Below are 18,166 nucleotides of genomic sequence, written 5' to 3'. Positions count from 1 at the left end.
CATCAACTTGTTTAATTTCCATCATTGTTGTTTTCCAATTCATGTTTCTCTCTCTGAAGATGTATTTCCATGCTCTCTAGTTCTTTTTTTCTTTGTTCTAGCTGCTTCTTCTCTTTCCATATTACATCTAAACCTCTCTGGTTCTCTTCTCTCTCTGATTGCAGTAGTCTTTCCCAGTTTTGTAGATTTGCTCGTTTCTTTTCCATTTCCTTTTCCTGCTCTTGTAGTTTTGTCATCCTCTCTTCTGCTTCATTCTTCACCGCTTGTACATCCTCCTTTGTCTTCTCTAGTTCATGTTTCTCTTTTAAAATTATTTCTTTGTATTGTTCCAGTTCTTGTCTTTCTTTCTGTATATCACTCAAAAGATCTTCCACTTTAATGGCTTCTGGTTCTTCTGTTTTTGCATACTCTCGACTCACGGTTGGAATGATGGCTGGTTGAACCTGAAATAAATGGTTCTTGTTTGCATTTGCATCTATACCACAATATGTTTTAGATATACTATGTATACAGCTATTCTGATTACAGTTCATGATCAATTTTATTTTCAGCATCTTCAGTAAAAAATTTAGCTTAAAGCCCTTTTGTATTTTATATAGAACAAGAAAATGTTCTGAAATGTTCATATTTGTCAACAAGAAACAAAAATCTGACTGTATTTACTTTCTTAATTAGTGTGTATGTGATTGCTTCATTGACTCTAGTAAGTTACATCATTGTAAAATGGGTTACGGACTACGGGTTGGCCAATATGTGTTTTTCAGAGCTGATGCCGATTCTTACAGATCAAGTAGGCCAATAACCGATATTTTGAACTGATATATACAACAAGATCTCAACGAAAACGGAGCTGTGGGAACTTTTTTGCAAGACGCGAAATACATACCCCCCATGTATGTTTCGTGACATATTCTATGTGAAATGTTCTATGTGAAATGAGTGGCGCTAAAAGAGTGTCTGGTGTAAAAATGAAAACTTATGTCAAAATTAAGTTTAACAAAGCTCTGACAAAAACGTTCTTTAAATGCTTTTGAATTATTTTAGCAGCAAATCAGTTTTGAAAATGATCAATACCGATAACCATAAAAATGCTTAATACTGGCACTGATAATCGGTGTACCGGTAACCATAAAAATGCTTAATATCTGTGTCAATAAAAGGCCAGGCCAAATATCCATCGACCCCTATTACTGACGCTTCATGTTGACTTTAAAAGTCCATTTATTGCTGACAATACTAACAATGCATGTAAATTATGACTTACCGTTTCTTGAGCAATGAGTTCTTTCTGTCTCTTTATCTCTTCTTTGGCTTGTTCTATGTCCTCCAAAGCATTTTTCACATCTTCTCTCATCTGCTCCACCTTATCGTTCTCTTTAATGGTCTCTTCCAGCCTCTCCTCCAGTTCCTCTCTTTGGCGCTGCATCATGTTTCTCATGAGTTCTAGTTCATCTCGTTCTCTCATGATTCTTTCTTCTCTGTATTCAATCTCTCTTCTCCTTCGTTGAACTTCATTCTTCAACAGCCTCGTCTCATCCCTATCTCTCTTCATCATTTCCTTGTTGTGTTCCACCTCAGCCTTAAGACTTCGCAGCATTTCACGGATGTGTTCAATCTCCAGAATGAGCCTCTGCATCTCAGCATTCATCTCCTGTTGGTCTGTCGTCTCCATCTGACTTCCTGCCATTCGGCTTTCAATCTGGAATTTTGCTCTCCGCACCATTTCTCTCGTCGCCTCAATCTGCTGAATGAGGTTGATTATTGTCAGGTTCATCTGTCCTTTCTCTTCCTCTAAATCTCTCTCCTCCATCCTCAGTTCAAACTCCTCTCTCGCTCTTTGGATTTCAGCTTTAACTTGCTCCATTTCATACTTCTGCCTCTCTGTCTCTACTCTTTTCTGTTCCATCTCATCCTTTGCACTTTGTATCTCCATCTTCAGTCGTTCCATCTCATCCTTTTTCCTCATGGTCAATTTCATCCTTTGGTCAAGTTCTCTCTTCTTCCCTTCCATTTCTCTCTTCATCAGCTCCATTTCTCCAATCTCTCGTTTGGTTTTCTGCATCCTTTCTTCCAGCTCTTCTCTTTGTCTTTGTATTTCCTCTTTGACAAGCTGCATTTTGTCCATCTCTGCTTTTGCTACCTCCATTTTCCTTTCAACATCTGCTTTTTGTTTTAGGATCTCAGTCCTCATCAGTTCCATCTGGTGTCTCTCAGTCTTTGCTTCCATCATCTGGATTTCAATATCTCCTTTCTGTTTTTGCAGATCTGCTTTCATCTCTTCAAGTTTAGACATTTCCACCCTTGCTTTTTCCATCTTTATGTCGATGTCCTTCTTCTGTTTTGTTAACTCCACCTTCGTGTCTTCAATCTCACCCATCTCCTTCTTCATAGCTTCCATCTTCCTCAACATCTCATCCTTCTCCCGGTTCATCCTCTCACGTTCCTCCTGCTCTCCCTTTTCAGCCTCATCCCACAACCTCTCTATCTCCGCTCTCACTCTGTTAATCTCATCCTTGACCTCTTCATACGTGTCTTTCCCTCTCATTGTTTCCACACGAATCTTCTCCAGATCTTCTCTCTCGTGCTCCATGTCCTCTCTCATCTTCCTCAAAGCGTCCTCTCGTCCTTTTGTCTCCTCTAACCTTTTATTCACTTCCTCTCTTTGTTCCTGGATCTCAACCATAAGACGTTCAGCTTTCTCTCTGTCTTGTTGCGCCAACTCTCTGCTTCTGTTTATTGTCTCTGTGTCAACAACTAGCTGAGACTTGATTTTCTCAAGTTCTTCTCTTTGTCTCTGCACCTGAGCACCCTGTTCTACATCATATCTCATCATCTCATACCTTCGTCTTTCTAGATCTTTCTTCTCGTTCTGGACCTGAACTCTAATCTGTTTGAGCTCCTCTCTCTCCTCGTCTATCTCAGCTAAATGCTTTTCCTGAACTTCCTTGTCCTTCAACAAAGCTGTTTTGATTTGCTCTACAAACTCTCTCTCTTGCTGTGTATCCTCCAACATTTTCTGCAGGCTCTCTTTTTCAGAATCCCTCAACTTTTCTAGCTCATGTCTGGCTCTTTGTATCTCCTCATTTATTTGTTCTAACTCCTTAGTTTTTTTGTGAATTTCATCTCTTTGCTCCAATGTCTCTGTTATGGTTTCATAACGTCTCTTTTCAGACTCTTCCATTTGCTTTTTAAAGAGCATCTCAGCCTCTTGCGCTGCACGTTTGGCATGGTTTGCCTCCTCTTTTTCTTGTTTTGCGACTTTAATGCTGTGCTCTATTTCTGCCTGTTGTCTTTGTAGCTCATTTCTCATGCTTTCGATATAATCTGCTTCTTGTTTAGCCTTTTCTCTGCTGTTATTAATCTCTCCTCGCTCTTTCTCCATCTGTTCTATCATTTTTGTCAACTCTTCTCTCTGTGCTTTGGCCTTGTCCATCAGTTTGATAGCAGCAAGTTTGTCTTCTTCTGCCTGAGCCTTCATTATTTCAAGACTGTTGTTCCACTGCATGAGCTCCATCCTGCTCTCCTCAGTGATTTTCTGGGATCTTTGGACCTCGTCCCTTAACATTTCTAGTTTTTCCAGTTCATGCTGAGTTTTTGCTCTGAGTTCGACTTCCTCTTTCTCCGTTTCATGCCACCTGCTCTCCATCTCCTCCTTCACCCTGAGGATTTCACTTCTGAGGAACTCACACTGCTCGGTCTCTCTTCTCACCAGTTCTCTCTTTCTTTCCAGCTCCTCACGCTCTTCCTCCAACTCAGCCTTTGTCTCCTTCATTTTTTCTTTTGTTTTTTGGATCTCCTCAACCTTCTTCTCAATATCTTCAATTTGTCCTTGAATCTCAGCCTTCATTTTTTCCATTTTCTCATTTTCTCGGATTATGACTTCTTGGCTGTTCTCAATCTCCTCTTTGGCTCTGTCCGTCTCACGTTTAATTCTTTCTAGCTCTTGTCTCTCCCTTAGCATTTCCTCTTGCCTTCGGTTCAAGCTATCTTTTTCAGCCTTGATCTCTGCTTTGATTAGTTCTGTCATTTCTCTTTCTTGTCTGGCTTCCTCTCTTATCTTAACACTCTCTTCCTTCTCTTTCAGTATCTTTGCTTTCTCCATATCATTAGCCCTTTGTATCTCTCCTCTTACACCCTCCAGCTCGTCTCTTTCCCTCTGCAGTCGAGCTCTGTGCTCTAGCTCCTCTGTCACTATCTCATACCTCTTCTTCTCCATTTCTTCTTTAGCTTTCCGTACATCATCCTTTTGTTTTTCTATTATATCTTTGTCCTTATGCATCTCTGTTTTCATGTGTTGCAGCCTATCAGTTTCTCTTTTTATTTCCTCAACTCTGACCTCCATAGATATCATGTGATTTTTTATGTCCACTTTGGCCTGTTCGATTTTTTCCCATTCCTTTTTGACCAGTTCTCCATTCATCACCAGCTCCTCTCGACTTCTCTCAATTTCATGTTTCATCTCTTCCAGCTCTTTTTCTTTTCTTAAGACATCTTGCCATTTATTTTCAATGAGGTTGTTTTCTGTAAGGGCTTGAGCTCTCAGCTGTTTTATTCTCTCATTCTCTTGTTTTGAAAACTCTCTGTTTCTCTCAACCTCTTCTCTTGCTCTTTGAATCTCGTCTTGCAGGTGTTTCAGCTCATCTTTCTCACGTTGGATTATAGCTCTCTGTTCCAGCCCTTCTTTCTCTGTTTCATGCCACCTTTGCTCCATTTCCATCTTTACTTGCTGTATGTCAGCTTTAATCTGCTCAAACTGGTCTCTTTGCCTCTTGATGTCGTACTTCTTTCTCTCCAACTCGCTTTTCTCCTCCTCTATTTCAGCTTTCATCCCCTCCATCTGACACTTTGCTTTCTGCGTTTCCTCAATCTTCGTCTCAATCTCATTGATCTGAACTTGTATGGCACTTTTCATTTGTTCCATTCGTTCCATCTCGTACTTTGTGCTTTCACGGTTGGTTTCCACCTCCTCCTTCTGTCTCAGAGTCTCATATCTGATCATCTCCAAGTTCTGTTTCTCTCTCATGATTTCATCACGCTTTTGCTCCAGGGTGGTTTGCTCAGTTTGTAGGTCAGATCTCATTTGCTCAATCCTCTCCCTCTCTCTGTTTACCTCTTCTTTATTCCGATCCATTCTTTCGTGAATGTGGTCCATCTCAGCCTTCATGTGAGTAATAGTTCTCTCAAGTTGTCTTTTCTCTGTGGTCATCCTTGCTATCTCATCTTGCTGTCGCTGAATCCTCTGCCTCATGTTGTCTATCTCAGTCCTTTCTTGCTTAGTTCCTTCCCAAAGTTTTTCGATCTGCTCAATGGCGCGCATTGTTTCCAATCTACGCCTTTTAAGAGAATCTTTTCTCTTGTGGATGTCACTTGTATGCCCGTTCTTGTCATCCTGTCTTCTTTTTTCTCTGGGAGGACTGGGTGGACTGCTTCTCTCTGTTTGTGTGTGTTTGCTGTTACGTTGTCTCCACTCTGGAAAAATATATATTAAAAAAAGTTTAGAGATAAGAATTCACAAAATGGACAGATCCAGTTCTTGTTAAATGGCACTATTGCCATCCACTAAAATTGATTAGATTTTCTAACCTAGTTCTCGAATCAGTTCAGGCTCTGTCATTCTGAGGATGAGATGGAAGGACACTCTGTTTAGGGGTGGCTGTCTTTCCAAAGCCTCAAACAGGAGCCGCATTGCCTCCTGCTGGGTTGGAGCAGCCTGCACTTGAGCCACCGCCGCTTCATGGATCAGACTTTGGGAGATAACAGCCTCAGCAATGTCACTGACCCGAGTTGCTCTCGCAATTATCTGCTCCTTGAATTCTGTCAGGAAGTCCCCAACTGTTGGGAAGGAGAACGGCATTCAAAAACAATGCATGACACAATCACAATAAATTAAACTTTGATTAAATTAAGTGGTGTGGTGAACTTTACCGTAATCTCTGGATTCTGCCATTGCTGCTTGCTACATGATTTTTAGGCTGAACTGTAATCTGAAAAATAATAGAAATTATTTCCATTGTGTACAACAGTTTTAAAAATAGTAAAATAATATTAATAATAAAGGATAAAAGTGTACAGTATTATAAAGGTGAGGTTATTTCAGTTTTCGAAACATTTTAACTGTGAAATGCATTGTGAAATAGAAAAAAATAATAAAGCAAGCTATATATATATATATATATATATATATATATATATATATAATCCAAATCATACTGGTTTTTTTTATACATGAGTATTAAGGAGGCAGAAAATGTATTGCTGCATTTTTATAGACTTTATTTTTTGATAAATACTTTTTCTTAATCTGAATTACAAGTAAAATCACACATTTTGAAGTTATAAGTAAAATGATTATTAATGCACTTTACGTAAAAATACTACTTCAGTTTTTCTGCTTCAAAATTGCATATAGAATTTGACCCATTGTCATTTCCTTGTAACTGTTTGTGAAATTTACTAGCCATTTCTGAGTGAAAATTATTTCTAAATCAATTTTTTCCCCCAATGTAACTAAAATGTGACTTAAGAGGCTGATATAATTTAATAAAATTGTTTAAAAGATTCTTACCTTGTGTGTTATTGTTGGATGGAATCAGTTCTGTAAATAGTTGTGGTCTGATGGTGGAGGCATATTGCTGTAGTAATAGTGAAGAGGACTTTGAACTTTTAAAAACAAATCTTATCTTACTTTAGCACATGCTTAATGTCTACGTAATTTACGTAAACTAGCACCGCTTTGGATTATCATGCATTTGATTGGCTGTGGGTGGTAAAAATTTATTCTGTCTGGTCTTCTCTGATAAAAGAGACTGTACAGGCCCACCCCTGACATGGTGTAGCCTAATGTGAAGTATCCACTGCAACACCCACTTGTACTAACTATTTTGGGAATTAATGCATTCTAAATAAGACATAAAGTATACTAAAAAAAGCGACCCCAAGAGAAAATGTTTGTTTGTAATTTAATGCATTTTCCCTATTAGAAATTATATTATCAGCAAAGATATTTGAGTCAACGGTATTAAAAAACACCTTTTAGTCTAATCTTGGTCTAATCTGTCTGACAATCTGTGCAAAAGAGTTTATATGATCATTCAAAGTCAAATCTTAACTACTTCGTCTTAATTCATCATACATTTTTCTCTAAAGTGATATTTTTGTCAATGATTCGTCCGAGTGGGACTTTTACTATAACTTTTACCCGAGACTGTTCTCCCGGACTTTTATTATAGACTGTTGTTCCGGACTTATATTATGAAAAGCAACTTCCGTTAAAGGAAGCTCACAGACCAGCGGCGAGCTGCAGACGGAGGCAGGGTTTTTTTTTCTCACCAGCGTGTTCTTGTTAAGCTGACAAAACGTCTTACGCAATGAGGTACCGATTGTTTTATTCTTTTTAAAATAAAATAACAAATGCTTGATTAAGTTACAAACGGAGGTGCATCAAATTATAGCATTTTTTCTTTAATTTGTTATGTTAGTGGTAAGCTAGCTTGGTGCCTGTTAGCATGTTGTTCTGCTAGCCGCCGTGTTTTTGATGAATAAAGGAAGATGTGTTTATTATTGAAGTAGAAGCGTAAAAACGGATTAAACTATGCTTTTAGATGTAATTCTCATTTAACGTTAGTTATTTAAACGTTATGTATTCGAATAACGAGACTGTTCATTCATGACTGAATGAATGAACGAACGAACCGAGCGTTAGCATGAACAATGATGCTCGGTTCACCGGTAGTCAGTTTTCTCAACCGTTATTTTTTGTTTGACTCGTAATCTCTTTCACACAAATTTGAGAATTTTTTGTATTTTTCTTAATGGCTTTTTTCTTTACTTTACTGAAATGACTGTTTTCGTTCTTTCTTTTTTTCAGAGGAGATCGTGGCAGGGGCCGAGGGGGCCGATTCGGCTCCCGCGGGGGTTTGGTCCAGGGGTACGTTGTTTATGCATTTGTTCGTAGCTTTAAATATTTATTTATTCATTTCACTACTTTAATTTGTTGATATTAACCTGACATTCTCTATATTCTTCTGTTCTCTCAGGTATCGGCCCTTTGTTCCTCACATACCATTTGACTTCTATGTTGTAAGTGCAGTTCCACATTGATTCTTTGTTTTGTGAAATGATAACCTTTTAAGCCTCAAGCTCATAAATCACTTCTTGCAGTGTGAGATGGCCTTTCCTCGAGTGAAGCAAGCCCCTGATGAGACTGCTTTCAGTGAGTGCCTCCTGAAGAGAAATCAAGACCTCTCTCCTACCCCTGCTGAACAGGTACACAGACGATTCGTTTACACTCAAATGATTCCTGACCATGCATATTAAACCATATACCAGCAGATGGTAGCACTCATTACTCTGCATCCTCAGATTCCAGATTTTCACATAGTAGTTTCTTGGCAAAGTATTGTCCTGTTCTAACAAAGCCTATCTCAACAGATAACTTATTTATTCAGCTTTCAAAAAATTGACCCTTATGGCTGGTTTTGTGGTCCACGGTTTACTCCTAAAACTTAAATTCTGTTTTAGGAGCATCTCTTAGCTAGCAGTTTAATAATTCTTATTTATTCTCATGTTTATTTTTGCAGGCTTCCATTTTGTCCTTGGTCACTAAGATTAACAACGTGATTGATAACCTAATCGTGGCACCTGGAAACTTTGAAGTGGTAAGAAGACATTAATAAGTCAATCTTAATATTTTTTTTTTTTTTTCTCCTTAATATTTTTGTAATACTAAATGCTTATTTATCTTTTTCCAGCAAATTGAGGAAGTAAGGCAAGTGGGCTCATATAAAAAGGGCACCATGACTACAGGACACAACGTTGCCGACCTCGTGGTTATCCTGAAGATCTTACCCACTTGTGAGTCTCACTATTTACTATTTGCTATTCTTTATTTAATATTTATCACTTCTAGCGCAAGTATGCTTGGTTTATCTATAATCCTATTATTTCTTACTTTGTTCAGTGGAAGCTGTTGCTGCCTTGGGAAACAAAGTAGTTGAGACTCTGCGTACACAGGACCCTTCTGAGGGTAAGTATGGGCTTTAATCTGGCAGGCCAATCAAAGCATCAGAAAAAAAATCATTTGTGATCAAAACGGGGAAGAAAGATCAGTGAAATATGTTCCCCTATTCTCTTCAGTGCTGTCCATGCTGACCAACGAGACAGGATTTGAGATCAGCTCTGCCGACGCCACTGTGAAAATCCTCATCACCACGGTTCCACCCAACCTGCGCAAATTGGACCCAGAGCTCCACCGTATGTAACCCTCTCAGACACTTTAGCTGTTTATCATGTTATTCTTAAAAATTAGCTTTTCTTGTTAGGGATGTACCATGTATCTGCCTTTTTTTGTTTTGTTTTTTTTCCCCCATACTGTATATTAATGTTGTGATGCTGTTGTGAATTCACTTGTCATTTAAAATGGTTGATTTTAGTGTTTTTTTTTTTTTGTTTTTTTTTTAATTTTCATTTGTGCAGAACTTTATCTAGGGTTTATCGATCATCTGTAGTCGTGGCCGACCAGAATAGTGAAGTTTTTAATTTTTCCTATTCCTTTTGCAGTGGACATCAAGGTTCTGCAAAGTGCTCTGGCTGCCATTCGTCATGCTCGCTGGTTTGAGGAGAACGCTTCTCAGTCAACGTAAGGACCCTTTTTCCTAAAGAGAGAGTTCACTCAAAAAGGAAAATTGTCAACTTTTCCAAACCTGTGGCATAATAATAATAATATTTTTTATATATATATATATATATATATATATATATATATATATATATATATATATATATATATATATATAATAATTTTTTTTTTAATTTATTATATATATATATATTTTTTTTTTTCGTATGAATTCAAATTTAATACTTTGCCACAGTTTTATTTTTTTGAAATTGAGGAATTGTGATTTTAAATAGAAATAGTATTAGACGCTTTGACAATACGCTTGTGATAACAGTAAAGTGAAAATAACGATCCAGCGCATGTGGGAACATGATTAACCGCTGACAAAGATGCGATGCGGGCAGTGGAATAGGAAAAACGTAAGAAGATGGGAGTGAACTTCTTTTAACGTTTTTAAAATGCTATTTCTTACTCTGTAAGAGACGCTAGTACATAGAAAAAACAATGGAAAAGATGAAGAATTGGTCACACGTTACAGAAAAATCAAGATTTAAATTTTTTGCCATATAGCCCAGCCCTGTGTAAGACCTTTGTGTACGCCGACTGATACGGAAGAGAAGAAATTGTTGAATTTTTTTTTTTTATTTTATTTTATTTTTTTTTTATCTCTTTAACTGTTTTAATGGCTCAAATGTGTTTTGTGGCTTACTTTGGTATCTATCTTCTCTTAGTGTGAAAGTTTTGATCCGCCTGTTAAAAGACCTGCGTGTCCGATTCCCCGGATTTGAGCCTCTCACCCCCTGGATTCTAGATCTGCTGGTGAGCACTATTTTTGGAGTCTTAACTTATCTTTATCTTTTCTGCACTACACCAGTTGACTTACCTGTAATGTTGCTGTCTTCACAGGGACACTCTGCTGTGATGAATAACCCCTCTAGGCAGCCCTTGCCACTCAACGTTGCTTACAGGTTTGTTTTTCTTGTGGTAATGGGCATTAAACTTGTTGTGCATTTTTAGGAAATAATGAGCCGTGTATTTGTGTTGCAGGCGGTGTCTTCAGATGCTCGCCGCAGGTCTTTTCTTACCAGGCTCTGTAGGAATCACTGATCCGTGTGAAAGTGGAAACTTCCGTGTGCACACAGTTATGACCCTGGAACAGCAGGTAATGCAGACTTCAGTCAGCAGGTAAAGCATCAAATTTAGTGTTAAAAATACAAGTCTGATTGATTTTGTTTTTGCAGGACATGGTGTGTTTCACTGCCCAAACGTTGGTGAGGGTTCTCTCTCATGGAGGATACAGAAAGATCTTGGGTCTTGAAGGAGATGCTAGTTGTAAGTGTTTGAGGTTTATCCCTGATTAAATTAATGTAGTTGATTTCAAGTGACGGTGTTGCAGAGGTTGATGTTTGTGATGCTCATCTGCAGATCTCACCACTGAAATGTCTACATGGGATGGAGTGATTGTCACCCCATCTGAAAAAGCTTATGAGAAACCCCCAGAGCGCAAGGAAGAGGAGGATGAAGCACTGGAGGAAGGTGGAGAGGGAGAAGATGAAAGCATGGAGACCCAGGAGTAATACAGTGGTTTTGGCCTGGTCTTTTGTATTTATGTTGGTTTTTAGTAGAGATCCATGTCTCATATCCAGAATTTTTACCCTCAAGTCCCCTGCACATCTACATTTGGTTTCTGTACATCAGTCTGAACCTCCTAGAGTAAAGCCATGGTAGTAAAGAGCTGTAACAAGGACCAAAATGCAATGGCTCCATTATTCTGTCTTCTCACCCCAGCTCATATACGGTTATGTCTAGGAAAAGGACTGATAGTCACTTTTAATTTGGTTTCATGTGTGTTTTTTTTTTTTTTTTGGTTTGTATTTTTATAACTTGATGGATCAAGTAAAGGTTTTATTTCCTCCTTTGTACCATGTTTCCGTGTTCTTTTTCCCCCTAATGACAGTTGACTGGTCATGGTATTTTTAGGTTTCATTGATCTTGGACAAGTACTTTAATGGATAATTTACCTAAAAATGAAAGTGTTGTTTGGGTAAATTACAGACATTTCCATGAGAACACACCAGACTTTTTAAAGCCCTTCAGCAACGAAAGCCAATGGACCCTTCTCTGAGACCGGTAATGCGTTTCAATGGTCATCAGCATCATAAATTCTTCTTTTTTTTTCTATGTAGTTAACTTATTTTTCTCATTGGAGTTGGTGTGGCCATTTGTAAGTTTAATGTGTCTGGCTTTCTTAATGTGTCCAGCTATTTTTAGCTGTAAAATACAGCTCGTTTTGCTGCTTGACATTGGTAACTGGTGTGCTTTACCATATTATTTTAATCTATAATCTTAATTATGAACGCATACCAGTGGAGTTATTTTGCAGTTTACTGCATGTTGTCATTCTCATTTTTTCCCAACAGCAGCTAATGAACCTGGAATTCTCACCCATTTACAGAAAACTTAAAAAATGAGGTGGATATTTTCATAAAAAAAAAATTACAATAAAATGCTTTGTATTATATGTGATCCTGGAGCACAAAAACAGTCTTAAGTAGCACAGTAATATTTGTAGCATTTGCCAAAAATATATTGTATGGGTCAAAATGATCGATTTTTCTTTTATGGCGAAATCATTAGATATTAAAGTTCCATGAAGATATTTTGTAAAATTCCTAGTTTAAATATATCAAAACTTAATTTTTGATTAGTAATATTTATGGCTAAGAACTTAATTTGGACTACTTTAAAGGCAATTTTTGTAGTATTTTTATTTATTTATTTTTAGCACCCTCATTTTTAAGATATTCCAATAGAGTATCTCGACCAAATATCCTATCCTAACAAACCATATATGGAAAGTTTATTCAGCAGAAAAAAATTATCCTTATGACTGGTTTTGTGGTTCAGAGTCACATTACCTTTGCATCAATTTGGGTGGGAAGACTGTGACGGTAAATTTCTCTTTTTGTTTTTTTATATTTTGAAATTCGAGAAAACACTATTGTGGAGTCTTTTGCTATTTGAGCAGATGGGAAAAGATGGGTTTATAAAAACATCTTTAATGAAAATAACATCACTGAGCGCACCTTTAAAATGGATAAGCTAAGTCAAATGTTATGAGGAAAATAACAGGACACTTAGTGGACAGCAGTTATTTTACCTTGCTAAAATAGCTTTATAGTAATTTTTAGAAAATGTTTACAACCGTTGACAATGTTACATTCTGTGTTTAGGTTTACCACATCACAGTGTGCCATCTCTGATTTAACGCTAGTAGACATTGAGCTGTACATCTCAGTGACCAAAGACTAAACATGATCAATGTTTACGTCAGCTGTGCCATTATTCATCATAAGGCCTTCACCCTTCAGTCGCAACAAATCTGTAAGACTTTCAGATTTATTTAAAATCTGGAAATAATATATTGAAAAAGGTGAAGTTGTAAGCTATTGCAGATTGGTAAAACAATGTAAAAGGCATAGATACAAAATGAACTTATTTTACCTTGGCACTGTATCAAACATAAATATATGATTAAAAAAAAGAAAATACAACAACCATAAATAGTGATAACATTAATAAACCAAAATTTCCACAATGTTATTATAATGCAGTGTTATGAGCAACTTAATGAACATTTAAAAAAAAAAAAAGAACAGAATTGTTCTGCTACATCACAAACTGGCCAAACATTTATCTTTATATATATAATATTCTCTTTTTTCTATTACGAAAGGGGAATACTCATTCTTTACGTGATCTACATGTTCGTTTTCTGTCATCTTGCGCGCAGCTGCTAGAAGAGATGGGCCTAACATTAGCTGTTGTTTTTCAATTAGTCTCGTCTTCCACCGGGCTATTTTCTACGTTAGCAGCAATTACAAACAGTAGAATAAAATCTAAATCGGGTGGCTCTTTACACATGAACACCCTGGCGAATACAGAATAGATTTTCTCATAGTCATAATTGCAATAACATCTTCATTATATATTAAAATTATTAATAATACCAGTAATCATCAACAATCCATTGAATATTAATAATAACAACTTCAATTGCAACAGATATATTTACTGTACATAATACAACAGAACATGAGAAGGTATTTGTAATTACACAGTAATTGTTTGTAAGTCTATGACCCATGTAATTTCCAGTGATCTGTAATGCGTTATAGAATCCAACGTAACGTCTACGTCACACTGCTACAAGCTCCTCTGTGCTACGAAGAAATATTCATCACTTACTCTAGCTAAATCTGTTTACGGCATATACAGAGGCTTCGCCAACACGTTTTAGACTCGTTTTTCAGCTTAAAGGAGCAATGGCAGAGTTTCGCCATCCATTCTAACAACAGTTGTCTCAAGAACTGACAGTCAGCGAACCATCGGGTCATGTGTTGACATGGGAAGCTTTACATGATGTAGCGAGAGACACAGCCGTTAAATATTATATTCGATTAGGTTCCATCAATCCATTTACATTGGAAAATGTTGGTTAGAATAGAAAGGCCATCAAAGTAGTCTTTCTTAGCAGTCCGTTTGAGCGTCAGATCGATTCCTGTCAGTGCCCGAGAAGGCAAACAACTCGGAAAGGGGAAAGTGTGGTCAGTCTTGCTTGAAATTAAGTTTCGTTGGTATATCAAAAACATATGGCCCTGATAAGAGATCATCCTATTTCTCGCACTGGAAACCCCAACGGCATGTTGTACATAGTCTTTCAGTGTTTTGAGAAGGCAGGAAGTCCTTCACAGTGGAAGAGGAAATAGTCTGTTGTGCTTTTCTGTCATCTTAGACTTGCTGCGTCCAAAAAATGTGTACGTTGACTGTGATTACAACCGTTTTGAAGCTTAAAAAAAATATGTGTTCATAAAATGATGGATATTTTATCCATAAAGTATTCCTAAAATAAATAAATAAATATATATATATATAAATAAAAAAAACGAGATGATAGGCAACAGTAAATGGAAAAAAGTGCAAATGTCTAAAAAGAAAAACCTGATGGACTAATTAATTGATTAAAAAAAAAATGAGTTTACATACAGAAATGTAGGTGTAGTTATTATAAATAATTAGATAAATATTCCTGCCCTTGTTTTCAAAGCAGGGGATAAAGATCTACAGTTTTGATAGAAGTTCATTTTTTTTCCCATGGACTAATAAAAGCATGCAGGTTACATAGAAACATCCAGTGTGAGGTGGTTATTAGCTGGATCAGGTGTAACAAATCAAATTATTAGAACAATACATATTGTGTGAGTTATATATTTCGTATTGAATATAATACTGAATAATTAGATTTAAAAAAGCCACACGCAGTGCTGTTAGGCACGTGTAGTAGTCAAGACATAGAAAACAGATCTCATTTTTTGCCCATGGACAACATGGCAAGTGGCTGTCAACCGTCTATTCTTTTGTCAAAAGTCCTTAGCCAGTCAGTTTCAAGGTTGACACCAAAAAATGAGAGGAAAGCAACACGATTCTGTTGAAGTTTGTAGCTGTGACTTGCTTCTAAAGTCTTCTTAAACGTCCACAGAGCTGTCACATCCCTACTTTGTAAATTCTTAGACACTTTTATAACATATTTTAACACCACTTTTGACAACATATGTTTAGCTGCTAATCTAAAAATGTACTTTATAAAATATACATCTTCCAATAAAATATTTTCCATTATTTAATTATTCCATAGTTAAATAATAAAAAAAAAAATTCTGATCGTTCATGCAATCAAAATTTTTCATTCAAAAAATAAAATAAAATAATAATAATTTCCATGTGATTTTGTTTCCAGTTTGTATTTATCATTAATGTTTCCTTTCTTTCATAAACACAAAAATCACCACCTAAACTAACACAGCATATTTTTTTTTAGAAATAATTAACAAATTAACGTTGTGTTTGAAGTGGACACAGATTTCTTTTTTTAAATTTGTTTTGCACCTCCGATAAATTTATAGAGGGCAATAACATAATAGATAATTATTAAAAAGAGAGAGAAAGAGGTTGTAGGCCAGACCACTTAAAAAATGGAACTGGAACCATTAGAAAAAGTGATTTGATTCATTTCTTAATTTCTCCTAAAATAAAAAAAAAGCAATACATTAAAGCACTCAGGCAAAATGTAGAAGCTACATTAATTTCATGTTAGAGGGTTTTCATCTGTTACCAAAAATAAAAATAAAAGGCAGAGGGGTGAAATGAACGAAGATGCTTCCCTCCTCTCCGAATGATCATTTTTCAGTGTGCAGGTCAAGTGTGAAATTGAAGATTGTCTTCTGCACCCCTGTTTCTGAAGAGTCTTATGATGTAGACCGTCCTGTTTCAGGAAGCGTAGCTGTTGCCTCAGAGCTCAACTGTTCTGTTGTTGTTTTTTTCCTCTCATGTTTTCTAAAAAGCGTGTCTTCGCATTGGGCTGATGAGAAGCCTGAATGCAATTACAAAGTGATATTGCACTATACGGGAGATGAATCCCTGTGGTAATTTGATAACTGGCTTTAAAAAGGCATTTTTCTATACTGCAAATGTTGCTTTCATGAGTTTTACGCTGCACTGCAAAGACATTCAGTTTCAGGCCCAAATTTACTTTAGGGTGCATTGCTCTACTCTGGCCACAAGAGTGCGCTTGTGTCACAGTGAAAGGGGCTACGTCCGTCACACTGTGGGATCAATTAAGAAACACATACACAGCCAAGAATATATCAAAACAAGGTCTATTATTTAAAATAACAAGATAAGATCCTCTTAATATATGATATTGCACCCGTATGTGTTGGCGTGGTTCATTAAAACAGTCCTAACATTTTTATATATTTTGTGGACTTACAAAAGTCTCAATCTTGTAACACTTGGTTGTGCTGGTTGAGCCCTTTTTTCTGAGAATAATAACACTTGCTCAACAAAAAAAATTGAAATAAAACGCATAAGCTCACATCCAAACACCAGCAGCATACTAGTAAGCCATCTCGAGTTCTCCATCGCACTCGCTCTCTGGCGGCTTTATAACATGGACGTCTGTGCAGAGGGCCAGAGAAGAACCGTAGTGGTTGTTTAAAGCGACTCAGAGTCTCGTCTGAGCCTCTGTGATGTAGATCTCGATGCTGTCAGCGCTCTCCGTGGCCGAATTCTGTCGGAAAGAGGCTGAGCGTTTGGTCTGAAGCAGCCTGCGTCGTGTCTCCAGCTTTTGCCGGTCGCCCACGTCCAGCGATTTCTCCCGTTCGGGGACGCTACGTCCTCGTGAGATCACTAGCATGCCTCCGGCCTCGGTCGTGCTGTCGGCACGCAAGCTGCCCGTCACGCCACCGACTGGCTTCTTTGGTAATGGAGGTGGAACCTTCTTGTCCTCCTGAGAGGAAGAGCAGGGGAGCATGGATGACCAATGCGGGGATGGACGGGAACGCGGGGAAAGACACCGAAAACGCACACGGACAAGCAGAGAGGATGAAGACCAGGACATGTACGGAGAAGGAGACAGCACCATGAAGTTGCAACATAAGAATGATTTGGATTAGTGTATTTAGGATGAGACATGACATTGTGGAAGCAGCAGACAGTAAAAAAGAAAGAAAACAGAGAAATTAGTTACAGATTTGTTAGGCTTTAATATCTTAAAGCAAACGAACAGCTCTTTAGGCAGTATATCAGCTGTTATTCCAGAACATGCATGTCTTTTTTTTTTTTTTTTTTTTTTTCTCTAGTTTAGTTCCTTTTCTTGCTGAGGTGTTTGTGTGATGGCAGAGAGCTGCTGGGGCCCAGCACACGGGCGGATCTCCTGCCCGCTGCTGTTTTGGCACTGGAGTAGAGATGTGCAGTGACTGGAGCAGAGCGGATCTCCACTCTCACCTTCTTCTCAGGAGGCAACCTCCAGCCCGAGTCCTTCAGCCGCTGGAGGTCCTGAAACTTCACCCTGACGTCCTCGATGGCTAACTGGAGGAGGTCCCAATAACTGGCCAGATCCTGAGTGGTGGGCTGAGGGTATGATGAAGGATCCTAAGAGAAGGAGAGGGGTATAATAGTGTGCATATTGTTGTAGGCCAAAACCTTGAAATGAATTAGCATTTAAGCACTTTTAGTTAAATTTTTCCAAAGTCAATGGTTTTTCTGAATAGACTTTTGGTTAAATGTCTGGAATAAGGTCTGTGGTAAGCACATGTCACAAGATCTTTCACATTTTATTCTAACACAAAAAAATGTTTTTAAAAAAGATTGCAAGAGTTGCTGTAGTTTGTTAATAGTCTACATTTAGCTTTTTACTTATGGTGATTGAATTTAGGCTTCCTATTTTATAAAATTGTGTTAATTTGTAAAGAAAATAACTTGTAGGAATTTTTTCGGTCACAGAGATGAAATATCTAAATAATCTAAAAGCCAGTGGAAAAATCCTTTATTTTAATTTTATTTTATTTTATTTTATTTTATTTTATTTTATTTTATTTTATTTTATTTTATTTTTTTTATTTATTTATATTTAATTTTATTTAATTTAATTTTATTTTTTCATGAGAACCAGGATGCTGCTAACTTCAGGAAATCATACAGAGAGAT

The 18,166-nt window shown here is 37.2% G+C and overlaps 3 protein-coding genes across 5 annotated transcripts in view; 1 reads left to right on the top strand and 2 right to left on the bottom strand.

Moving 5' to 3' along the window:
* Nucleotides 1-11: 11 nt before the first annotated feature.
* Nucleotides 12-6,654, bottom strand: LOC127181782 (trichohyalin). The gene is made up of 5 exons (XM_051136709.1): nt 6,566-6,654; nt 5,926-5,984; nt 5,584-5,832; nt 1,265-5,469; nt 12-443 (listed from the first exon to the last, which is right to left on the bottom strand). Exons 2-5 carry the CDS (start codon nt 5,945-5,947, stop codon nt 12-14), a joined length of 4,908 nt encoding a protein of 1,635 aa, XP_050992666.1. The 5' UTR covers nt 5,948-5,984; nt 6,566-6,654.
* Nucleotides 6,655-7,238: 584 nt separating this feature from the next.
* On the top strand, nt 7,239-11,539 carry ilf2 (interleukin enhancer binding factor 2). Its single transcript, XM_051137699.1, has 14 exons — nt 7,239-7,372; nt 7,868-7,927; nt 8,037-8,079; nt 8,161-8,265; nt 8,580-8,657; nt 8,751-8,853; nt 8,960-9,025; nt 9,136-9,252; nt 9,559-9,637; nt 10,351-10,438; nt 10,526-10,587; nt 10,667-10,781; nt 10,861-10,951; nt 11,045-11,539. Exons 1-14 carry the CDS (start codon nt 7,368-7,370, stop codon nt 11,194-11,196), a joined length of 1,164 nt encoding a protein of 387 aa, XP_050993656.1. The 5' UTR covers nt 7,239-7,367; the 3' UTR covers nt 11,197-11,539.
* A 923-nt stretch (nt 11,540-12,462) lies between these two features.
* The window catches only part of dlgap3 (discs, large (Drosophila) homolog-associated protein 3), a 205,266-nt gene continuing 199,562 nt past the window's right edge, over nt 12,463-18,166 (bottom strand). For all 3 annotated transcript variants that reach the window (XM_051137251.1, XM_051137250.1, XM_051137252.1), the window contains 2 exons: nt 17,465-17,611; nt 12,463-16,967 (listed from right to left, as the gene is read on the bottom strand). In XM_051137251.1, coding sequence (XP_050993208.1) covers nt 16,683-16,967; nt 17,465-17,611 — 432 coding nt within the window. In that variant the 3' untranslated portion in view covers nt 12,463-16,682. The remainder of the gene's footprint in view (nt 16,968-17,464; nt 17,612-18,166) is intronic.

The sequence above is a fragment of the Labeo rohita genome, chromosome 19 (genome assembly GCF_022985175.1).
Source record: "Labeo rohita strain BAU-BD-2019 chromosome 19, IGBB_LRoh.1.0, whole genome shotgun sequence".
NCBI lineage: Eukaryota > Metazoa > Chordata > Actinopteri > Cypriniformes > Cyprinidae > Labeo > Labeo rohita.
Note: the sequence above shows the minus strand (reverse complement) of the source record. Positions and strands in the feature narration are given on the sequence as shown.

Bases quoted from the DNA above. Each gene is read 5' to 3' on its own strand.
- LOC127181782 (XM_051136709.1), bottom strand. From the start codon at position 5,947: ATGGCAGAATCCAGAGATTACG. The intron at 5,833-5,925 runs GTAAAGTTCACC...CCTTCCCAACAG, and splicing joins GGCAGAATCCAGAGATTACG to TTGGGGACTTCCTGACAGAA. The intron at 444-1,264 runs GTAAGTCATAAT...CATTTATTTCAG, and splicing joins AACTCATTGCTCAAGAAACG to GTTCAACCAGCCATCATTCC.
- ilf2 (XM_051137699.1), top strand. The intron at 8,266-8,579 runs GTACACAGACGA...TTATTTTTGCAG, and splicing joins CTCCTACCCCTGCTGAACAG to GCTTCCATTTTGTCCTTGGT. The intron at 10,952-11,044 runs GTAAGTGTTTGA...GCTCATCTGCAG, and splicing joins TCTTGAAGGAGATGCTAGTT to ATCTCACCACTGAAATGTCT.